The following is a 10902-nucleotide window of genomic DNA, read 5'->3' on the forward strand; positions in this document are numbered from 1 at the left end:
AAATTGTGCAATATTTGCTTCTTGTTTAACATGTATGTATTGAAACCTCGTATCAAAGCATATACAAACTAGGTTATCACACAAACACAACATAGCTTTCAAGTTTCATTTTACAGTAGAAAGAAGGGATTCTGCCGTCTGATGCTCACTCTCGCAAAATGGATGATCTTCTATGTCAAGACTCATGTCAGGTTTTGAGATGATGTCCTGGTAACCATCAATTTGCTTTGGTTTCTTCTTCTCTTCCTCCATTAAAAATTTCTCGTTAGAGCCGAGGGCCCGATTTTTGCAACTTTGATGGTCATTGTGGTGAGAATTACATCTCTCATATGTTTTGAAGGACAAGTCCTTCAAGCTTGAATCTATGGAAGAAGAACACTGCAGGCTGAAGCTCCCGAATCCTTTGATTCCACATGTTAGATTGCGAGCTCTGGCTCTCTCTTCTCTGAAGAACGCCTCATCTTCAACAAGTTTTACTACTCTCTCAGATAACTTTCTCACACTCAATCCCCAGTTAAACCTGCATGCGAAACACAAACCCTAAGGAACCCAATAACGAAGGTTTAATATAGTAAAAATGAGAGTTGGATCAAATCAAACATGCCAACCCCTTCTCATCGATATACTGAAACCTCCCCATCTCCTTGATAATATCTTTATCACCCTCAAACTCCTCCGCAATTCTCAATGGCCCATGGCTTAGCAGGTGTTCCAATAGAATTAGAGCCTTGTAAGAGCCTCTCCAATTCTTTCTATTGAAGCTCAACAACCTGACTTGGTAACCAAGAAAAAAAAAAGAGAGAGAAGAAACTTAGTTAAAGTGGATGTTATGAAGAAGATAAATTGGTTAAAAAAATCAGATTACATGAACACAAAGAACCCATTAACCTCTTATGTAGAATCTCCACAATTCTCCAATAATCATCAACTTCAAAGGCAGCCCTTGATATTACTCCAATGGTGCGTGTGTCTGGCGGGCATGGATTTTCATTTGTAGCTTCTTCCGTCATTCTGCAAACTCCATCCACAAGAACAAGATTAACCCAAATCAATCTATATGAAGCTCTAAAAGAAATGATTCACAACCAAACTTACAGTTGTGCAGGAGTTACATCAGTCAGCGTCAAGCGAGCAGTTTTAATCTTCTCTTTCAAGAAGGAAGAGGCTTGCTTCTTCAACTCGTAGAACAAAGGGCTGCTCATAGCTATTTTCGTTTGGAACGATCAACATGCATGTTTTGGAATTTTTCTAAAGGTGATAAGAATTTGCTGTGGGTTTTCTTCTGAGCCTTGTGTACGTAAGGAGCGCAACCACTCCATTAACACAACAAACACTAACTACTTTCTAAAAGTTGTGCTTGCATATGTAATGAGAGGAATTAGGATCATTTTTAAAGAATACTAGACCAAACAATTCAAACTCTCAATTTTGACCTTCAGGAGAGGTTAAAACATTCCATGAGAATAAGGGAATTCGAAGCTCTAAGTGCAAAGTGAAGAGTACATCCACTCTAGCCAACTTGGCTAATCTCTTGTTTACAAGCCACTCTGGTTAAGTAGCCCGTCTTTAAGGTTTTGCTACCATCTTGTGTGTATAATCCCAGTGGTCATCAAGGTCCCATTAGACAAGAAGCAAAAGTTAGTCTTTTTTTTTTTTTCTTTTTTTCGTTTTATATAATTATTATTATTCAGCGGCGAAGCCTGATTTCAGAAAGTTCAGTCATGATCTTTCATAGTGGCGAAAGTAATATATTGTTAACATGTACTCCAGTTCTTCTTAAACGTATAACTTTAAGTTTACAGTCATGAGCACTCCTTGAAAAAGTGATGCTCTTCGGAAGTCAAATCTGAAAAAATATTATGAGAAAAAACAAAGCAGTAGCCCCCCAAAACGATTCATTTTACATACTAAAATCCCATTGTTAGATCATCAGCTTTGCCTAAAAAGACTTTGAACATAAAAACCCTCTATATTTGCTCTCTGCAAATGCTTTGGAAGGAGAACCAGACGCCCTGTGGTTGTCTAATACGGAATGTTTGCTTTCCACTGGCTATGATAAATAAGACGTGTGCACAATCAGCTACGAATTTGCCACATACCGGTTCTATATCCAACAGACATGAGCACAAGCTCCCAAAGCATATTTGGAATGCTTAACGGATTCACCTTTGATCCAGGAATTTCAGACCAGTTTACAGATATCTCAATCATTCGAATTCTGAACCATTTGCATAGGTAAACCAGCTCAACATCAAAGCACCACCTGCAGAAAACCAACATCTGGTCATCATTCCAAGCCTCTGTGCCAACATAAAAATTATTTGTTCCAAAACATCAAATTGATATACATATCAGAATCTCAACCGCAAAAGCTACGAGGCACTCAACGAAGGATAACAGGGAAGCAGTAAAAAGATGCTTGTATTCTAGTTACAAAGCAACAGAGGTAAGCATAAACTATAGCAAATTGCTATTTGAAGTGCAGTTACCTGTTCAAACAGAATGCTATCTATACAATCTAAAGTGGATTTACCTGTTCAAACGGATGTTAGTGAAAAGCTTTCTTGCAGCAGCCCTGGTGAACATCTTAAAACCACACTGCAATGCATGAAGAATACCACGTCAGGATAACAGTTAAGTGCCTTCACTTAAGATTTGGTACAATTTGCAGAAAGTACTATCATGTTTGCTATTTTCAAACTGAAAGAATAAACAATACAAGTGAAAAAACAGAAGAAAAAATAATACTTGTGTATCACGAATTCCGGGACCAGCAGCCAAAAGAACCACAAGATGGAAACCTTTCATCAAGAAATTGCGGTGCCACTTCCTCTGAAACATTAGTCAACTGGTTCAATTAAAATACTTTAAAAAAGTAAGGGTAACAAAAATTAAAATACTTTAAAAAAGTAATGGTAACAAAAATTAAAATACACATATGACATAGCTGCAAGCAGCATTAGCAAGACTCAACTGTAGCCAGGGCTTTCTCCTCAAGATGAGCACGAGAACCAAATGCAGCAATTGGGATATCAGATATTCTAAAACTTGAATTACTAGCAGGTGAGTCCCCAAACTTAAATTCCTCTTTGGCAGCTGCATGGATCTGGGATGCAAAATACAACATAGTTTTTAAAAGATCAGTTAGAATTTCCCCAAAACTTGGAACCAAATTGTGTATAGATGTATGCTCACTGTTGATTCAAACCTGGTTTTCAAGTTTTTCTGCATCATTAACCTTGGTTGCTCCATCAGCATCCAACATTAAAAGTAGCTCACCCCGTGAATGAAGCATTCCCTGTTTTACAATGCTTTCACAGAGGTAAAAGCTTCAATCAATTATCGTCATGCATAAGAGAGAAAAGATGGAGCCTTCAATAACATCAGAATATAATTACAAGGGACTGGTTCAGATTAGACTCACTTTTCTGATAGCTTCTCCCTTTCCATGATTTTTACCAAGAAGGATAACCCTCACATTATCCACAGAGTATTTCTTTACAAATTCAAATGCTACTCTTTTTGTCTCATCAACACTTCCATCATCAACAATCACCACCTGCCCACAAAAATATTTCTGAAGTAAAGCAATGGAGATGCGGAAAGAGCCAGACACGGAATATCTTGTTAACTGTTTTCTAGTTAGCAACTATTATGGCCTTATTACTCAACAGCTGTTTATGCACGAAGGTTTAAATATTTAGGTGCTTTTTTTTTGTTTTGTCAAACAAATATCTAGGCACTTGCTGGGAAGCAAATTATCTAAGTTCATCATATCATTACTCTATCAGCTAGCATGTAGCATAACAGCCGTCAATAAGATAAATTCAGGTGATCTAGCAAATGAAAGAAACAAAAGAGTACCTCATAAGAAAACGATTTATCCTTTGCGGCACGTTGTTGAAGATAACTACAGGGTAACATATGAATGTCATTATGATATAATATCATGACTCTATCAAAAACCCACCACTATTGAACACCAAATGGGATGGTGCAGATTAGGAAAAAAAATCAAATCATAACACATTTTGAAGTGGAAGTGAAATGCAGTTAGCTAAGCTTCAACTTACTTCATGGTTTCCTCAAGGGCTCCAGGAAGCCTAAGCTCCTCATTGAATGCAGGGACTATCAAAGATATATACTTTTCAGCCGGATCAAAAATCGAAGGGCAACGAACCTAGAAACAATGCTTCCAGATGAGTCAGTATAAACTCAAAAAGCCATTCCCATTGGAAATCACAGGGTTGACTTACGTAGCCATTGGAACTAAAAACACAATTTTGCAAAATTATACGAATACTACAACCAATTTCTGATCAACATCCACAAACCCTAATTGATGCATGGAAAAAAAAACAAATCTTCAACCCAAAACCAAACAGATCACTGCAATCCAAAATATGTACCTGTTTCAACGATTTCGGGTCCTCAAAGATCGCGGGAGCTTCAACGTGCCTATCAAAATACAATTATACATATAAAAAGATAAGCTAAAAGGACAATCTTTTTAAGTGATTGAGAAGAAGATAATTAAATAAGGGGATTGGTAGAACGTACGCGTGGTTGTTTTTTCTTCGATAAGCTTCGAAGAAGACTGCAGAAACAAAACCTAATGCTACGATGAGAATGAGGGCGAACAGGAGTTCCACCATCGTCCATACAATTACAAACTCCATTTTCTTAAATTTGCAGGTCCAAAGTGGAGACGGTGGCTGCTCTTCCTCTTCTTGAGATTTAAGAAAAACCAACGCGTCCCTGCACCAGCAGACTCTCTGCCAATATAACGTTGAGAAAAGAAAATATTGAACTTAAACTGTTATATAATGATTTGTGAGTACAACAGTCAACAAGCCCGTCTAGCTCAGTTGGTAGAGCGCAAGGCTCTTAACCTTGTGGTCGTGGGTTCGAGCCCCACGGTGGGCGATGAATTTTTTATTCTAATAAAAATTTGATATCTTTTTTCTCTCTCTTTCAGTTCGGTAAATGATCAAGTAGTCAATGGAGGCAAATTAGGGGAATGGGACCAACATATATAACATTCTCAAAGCAGGCTTTCGGTTTCGTTTTTGGGTCGGAATCGAAATAAGCCCAATTTTTCTTGGATGGTTTTCGTTGATGCTAGGGTTGCAGATTCAGCCCAATACACAAAGCACTCTCGGGATAATCGAACACAAAATCTAATATGCAAGAATAAACGATTTTAGTCACTTGAGAGGTGCAAGCCCTTTGCGAGTGAGTGATGTGTACTTAAATTATGAGCTCAAGGTCAAGTGAAGTGACTTTTATTTTTCACTTTTCTTTCTTGGTTGGTAAGAGTGTTGCATTTTACTGTGAACTTACTCATTGCGTTGCTCTTTTAACTGATTTGTAAGTCGTGACTTAGAAGCCTGTGGACTATCTTTGCAAACCAAGGACTTGCTTTATGATCTGCTTTCCTCTCTGTTTCAACGGAAATCAGTAGACAAACTGGCATTTACCAATTCTTCAGGTTTCCTTCACATTTTTATTTGTATGATTGTTGTTGTAACTTGTACGTGACAGAGAGCAAGAAGCATTTCAGGTTTAATTTAGGTATACCAATAAGAAAAATCCTCACGTTTCTGAAGTTTTAGATCTTAAACCTAGCAGACACAGCACCAGCAATTTCACCAACCATCCATTAGAAATTTGGAAAACTGGTACTTTTTTTTCTATATTTGTTTCTTCTTTTTTTTGTAGATGAAATGAAAGTTTGCATGTGGCAGCATAGAGCTCTAATTATGAGCCCAACACAAAGGCACTGTAGCACACTTATTAAGTTATTAGACCCCACGCAGACATGTACATACAATCGTATACATAAAGCATCTCAACTCAGTCAAGTTGGCATCAATGGAGGAGACAGAGATGGGCCTTCTCTCGAGGCAGAGCCATGATTAAAGCCACAAGAATTGAAATTAATGGATGTTTGACAAAAAAGAAGAGAAAAAAAAGGGGAATTGGTTTTCTTTTTTCCTCTCATTTTGGTGGACTGTAAAGCTTTGGAAAGAGGTGGAGAAATTGGCCCTTCAACCTTCGATTCCAACCCTACCCCATTTTCTCTTTGCTTTTTCCATCATGCCAAACAGACCTTTTACTAACCATCCCCATCATCATCAGTCATCACATCATTATCATCACATGCACATCCATATTACTCATTCATGCACATTATTCAGCTTGTTTATGAATTAATTTATTTTAATTTGGAGGAACCTTTTAAGCTCTCAAGAAAATTTTTGATATTATAATATGGTGAAGGCTTTGTATCTTCGATGTTTGGTTCTCACGGGGGTTAAATCTGGGCACAATTTACTAAATAACAGTGTCAGGGTTCAGTATATATAAAAATTTAATGCCCTGATGTTCATGCAAACTCTCAGTAAATTTATAAAACCAGTAATCTTACTGCAGATTTCCTTCCCTAATGATCATTTTGAGCTAAATTAAGGAACAATTATTTAACTAGAAAGATGGGATTGATGAACCAACAAATTGAAGTTTTTTTAATGTCAGTAAAATCAAATCTGGTGCAGAATCTGTCACTTACCTCTCTGCTTTCAGAATTGGTCCAGAAGCCAGCATGTGCGATACAGTGAGCAGAGACATTAACATATAGGGAAGCTCAATTCACTGTACATGACAGGACACTACAACTTATTCATACTAAAATACAATTGATTCCAAAGAAAATAAAGAGAACTAAACAGAGGCAAGATCTTCAACAAATAAACCAATTTTCCCATCATAATAACAGAAAGAAATTTTAAAAAAAGGGTCAACCCCATTAAGGAAATTAAAAGCCTAATAGAAGATGATAAGGTTGATGGAAAATAAAGAAAAAATAAAATTTTGAAATTTTCTAGTGAGCCATGGCCACAGGAGCTACATTTGCATAGCTAATGGTTCTCTGGTTGGGCATGGCAAGCATTGCAGTGTGATCCAAGAAATCTTGAAGCGCCACAACAGACTGCAGAATTGTTCTGAGATCATCAGCACTTGAGAAACCCAAGCTTCCCACTTGTCTAACAGCATACACATAAAAAGTTATGCATCCTTTTCTGAATTTGAACCTTGCTATCTCACAGCCATTCAGGCCTCTGATGAGCCTCTTGTTCACTTCCCCAAGAGGAATTTCTGGTGGCCAAACGCGGTCTACGGCAGCCTTCATGGCTTCGGTTTCGAAAACAAACAGAACCACTTTGGATTTCTTGGTGCCAAGGCCTAATGTGAGGGTGTGCCAGGCATGGTGTGCCAAGATTGTGAAGTTTGTGGGAAGAAAAGCTGTGGTTGAAGGAAAAGGAAGCTTATTGTTGGAGTTGGGTTTGTTTGGTGGTGGAAGTGAGAGGAGTTGCAGAAGCTCTAAAGGCCTTGCACGCCTGATTGTGAATGATTTTACAATGAACTGGCCTCCAAAACGCAGACCCTTCACCTCAGAGCTTGGCTTGAATGAGAAATCTGATGAGGCTGTTTTTGTGGTTTGATCATTTGGGTGCTGGTGTTTCTGCTTCTTGTTCTTGTTACTGGTCTTCTTCTCTTTCTCTCCCATGGCTTGTAGGAGGATAATGGGGGGGGTTTTGGTGGATGTTGCTTGGTGGGTTTTGTTTGTGTATCATAACAAACCAGTCTAGAGCTTTTGATGGTATATTATTGTATTGGGGTTTTTTTTTCTTTTTGGTGAGCTAAACCATTGTTCATAATTTAAATTGCCTTTATTTTATTCCAAGCAAATTAAAAAATATATATATAATGAAAGAGAGTAATAAAATGGCTGATGATGTTGCCACTTCATCTTTCCTCTTATCTCTGTACCTTTGATTCTTTATATGGGGACCCCCCATTGAAGCCTATATGCATGATGCTGCTGCATTAAGAGCATGTATGTACATGTATGCATGATTTATGTGCATATTCTTATTACAGGTTGGTGTTCATGCAAAGTTGGAATAGGTCATGTTGGTTGGTCCATGAAAATAGGATTTGCCTCACCAAAATAGATGGCAGGGATTTTGGCAAGACACCAAACTGATCTACTACGATTCAGCTGACTTCTTTCTGAACCAAAAGGTAGTTAAATCTTTTCTCCTTTACCAGAGTTCAAAAACCTAACATGTGCAAATAGAAGATTTTGGGTTTATAAAATGATAATTAGCCTCTAAATGAGAGGATTGGGACCACATTTTTGGAGACCCCTCCCATCATAATTGCACCCATTTGTCTAAATTGATCATCTCTCGATTGCTAATGCAATGTAAATGACAATTTGCTTCAAATCTTAAGAAATTAGCCCCTCTGTTATACTTTATGTCAGCAGCAGAGGGAATTAAGCCGTATGCTATGCTTAGTAGGGACTATGTAATGACAAGAGATTATTTAGCACTATTTTTTTTCATACAAGCGATAATGAGGGAGGGGTTGAACACAAGACTTTGGTTGCAGAGGTTAATGTTAAATTGGTGAGATGAAGTATGGTTGGCTCATATGCAAATCATTTGACAACCCAAAAGTCTTCCATCTAATTCTAAAGGTGGGTTCCTTCCAAAGCCACCGCTGCCTTCAATCAATTCATGGGAAAGATATGCTTAGACTAGAGATTGTGAGAGGACCAACTAAAAGCAATAACTCTTAGAAGAAAGAGGGCAACAAGCAAAGAGGGAGGGGGCCCTGGCAAAATTAATTTTGAGAAAGAAATTTGTCACTTCTAAGGTTTACAAAGAGTACATCACGTGTTTAAAATATTTACAAAAATTTAAAATAAAAAAGAAAAGAAAAAAAGAAGTTGAATGGGAGTCTATCTGTCAATGCTGCATAAACTTTTTACAAAAAAAGAGAGAAGAGAAGTGTGGATGTCGTTTCACTAAATAAGCTTTAGGTCATGTGGTATGGAAGGACTCTGTTTTTTTCTTTTTTCTAAGGGAAAACATTGAGATTTCATGGGATTGAAAGGTGATGATGATTCTTTAAATCTTCATGTAAACCACTAAATTTTCACTGTTTATTCTTCAATTAGAAACTTGTTGCGTTAACGGTAAGAATTTACGCTCTATCATGTACATAATAGTGCTTACTCGGATCAAATTAATGTCTGTAAAAGAAACAATACATTCTATTATACCATAAGATTTTGTAGGCACTTTACTGTGTTGGTAAACTGTAATAATTCCCAGCACAGGAAAAAGTAGCAGCTATGAATATCCTGCACCGTTGAAGAAATTATGAGGGGAAGTTAACATCCTAACAAAGTGAAAGTCATCTCAGATTTGGTGAGACTTGCCAAAGAAGCATTTTATATCTTCACCTCCTTGAATCACAAGAAACCAACCAAAAGTAAAAAATTCATCATTTCAAACCAGAAAACAACTGGCAACATTTTAGGTCGGCTATCAATGTTAGTCTTGGACGTGGGCAACATCAGGGAATAAATTTGAAGGCCCATAAAAATAGGAAATAAAAAGGAAAGCAGAAAATATAAATGGATTTTTTATTCTTGATATAAATTCAGAGACTGAACTGCAGTCTGCAGGTTGAGTGTTGTTATCAGGGGGCCCTTAAGTCTGTGTTCTCTTTAATGATAAATCATTTCTAATAATTCTCAAGGGTCTGATTTTCCTTTCCTTTTTTATTTTTTTACTTTTGGTTTTGGGTTTACAATTGTGACTCAGGCCCAAAAACAAAGCTAGTAGAAAACTGATTCTTTGCCTTCCAGCACATGCCCAACATGCGATCCCAGCTCCACATTCGAGCTCATCCATCAAGCGAGCCAAGCCCATTAGCAAACGTGTGATAGTTTAAAATTTACGAGTAGAGGAATTCGAATTTAGGTATCAGAGAATAGGTGTACTGTCATGATCAATTAACCTAATTTAAGTGTGTTAATTATATTCTGTGCCGAGTATGTAGCAAAGCTCTTGATTTTTTAAAGTTATTATTGGTAATTTCTGAAGCATATTATAATTATCATGTTGTGACAATGTGTTAATTGGTTGACAAAATTTCATTATAAAAATAAATAAAAAATTATACTTTGTATTTTCTTTTTCCGAAAAAATAAATTGTGTTTCCAATGATAACGTTGAGAAAGTGCTCACACAATTGGCAGAGCCCTTCTCAAATCGTTTGTACAATAAATCTTACTCATTTGCAGAGGCACCATAAATCATCCCCAAACCCAAAAGAAAAACCAAAAAGAGTTTGAAAATTAATGATCAAACAACACCATACTTCTGGTTCCTAAAATGCCCCTACTCAAGCGTTGTATTTACAAGAGCCGTGGCTGGGGTCGGCGGAAGTAAGCTGTCCCGTTTTCGAGAAATCACAGTTAAAATCGTGACGGCCGTTAGCCTGGTAATAGGCATTCATGAGGTAAGAGGCACGGGCCTTAACATCGTTATCGAAGCAGGTGCCACCTGGCTGGATGGGCTTGCAGTCAACGCCCTTGCCGCAGACGTAGTCAATGTTTGCCTGCAGAGCTTGGTTGGTTGCTCCTGGTTTGGCCACGCACCACTTCTTGCCGCCTCCAGCTGCCACAGGCGCTGCTGGGGTTGCTGGTTTGGGCTTCTTGCCTCCTTTAACTGGTTTGGCTGGTCCAACTGGTGCGGCTGGTTTGGCTTGTCCAGCTGGGGCGGCTGGTGTAGCCGGCTGTGTTACTGTTGTTGCCATTGGTCCAGGTGTTGCACCACCCTAAACATTAATTATTCATACAACATTTTAGTATTAATAATAAAACATTGTTCTCACAATAAAAACTATTTCCCAATATTTGTACAATTAGATTTGCAAGCCTGACTTATAAGGGTCATGCTAGGGAGACCAACTTTAGATACCAACTTGTGTACCAACTCTCTAATAGAGGTGGAGCCCACCAATACAATGGGTCCCAGA

General features: G+C 37.8%; 4 protein-coding genes and 1 non-coding gene across 5 annotated transcripts in view; 1 reads left to right on the plus strand and 4 right to left on the minus strand.

Annotated features, from left to right (window-relative positions):
• On the minus strand, window positions 19-1638 carry LOC18784749 (clathrin interactor 1). The gene is made up of 4 exons (XM_007220039.2): window positions 1096-1638; window positions 889-1011; window positions 609-770; window positions 19-520 (listed from the first exon to the last, which is right to left on the minus strand). Exons 1-4 carry the CDS (start codon window positions 1200-1202, stop codon window positions 106-108), a joined length of 807 nt encoding a protein of 268 aa, XP_007220101.1. The 5' UTR covers window positions 1203-1638; the 3' UTR covers window positions 19-105.
• LOC18786650 (dolichyl-phosphate beta-glucosyltransferase) lies at window positions 1736-4788 on the minus strand. The gene is made up of 10 exons (XM_007218212.2): window positions 4561-4788; window positions 4410-4458; window positions 4074-4180; window positions 3865-3910; window positions 3425-3559; window positions 3209-3298; window positions 2975-3106; window positions 2749-2832; window positions 2534-2598; window positions 1736-2263 (listed from the first exon to the last, which is right to left on the minus strand). Exons 1-10 carry the CDS (start codon window positions 4677-4679, stop codon window positions 2077-2079), a joined length of 1014 nt encoding a protein of 337 aa, XP_007218274.1. The 5' UTR covers window positions 4680-4788; the 3' UTR covers window positions 1736-2076.
• TRNAK-CUU lies at window positions 4854-4926 on the plus strand. The gene has a single exon. It is a non-coding gene; the product is annotated as a tRNA-Lys (tRNA).
• On the minus strand, window positions 6611-7814 carry LOC18784873. Its single transcript, XM_007218289.2, has one exon. The coding sequence runs from the start codon at window positions 7568-7570 to the stop codon at window positions 6884-6886; it is 687 nt and encodes a 228-aa protein (XP_007218351.1). The 5' UTR covers window positions 7571-7814; the 3' UTR covers window positions 6611-6883.
• Window positions 10028-10902, minus strand: part of LOC18784947 (glucan endo-1,3-beta-glucosidase) — a 3187-nt gene continuing 2312 nt past the window's right edge. The window contains exon 2 of the mRNA XM_007220253.2: window positions 10028-10701. Coding sequence (XP_007220315.2) covers window positions 10267-10701 — 435 coding nt within the window. The 3' untranslated portion in view covers window positions 10028-10266. The remainder of the gene's footprint in view (window positions 10702-10902) is intronic.

This window comes from Prunus persica, chromosome G2 (genome assembly GCF_000346465.2).
Source record: "Prunus persica cultivar Lovell chromosome G2, Prunus_persica_NCBIv2, whole genome shotgun sequence".
Lineage (NCBI taxonomy): Eukaryota > Viridiplantae > Streptophyta > Magnoliopsida > Rosales > Rosaceae > Prunus > Prunus persica.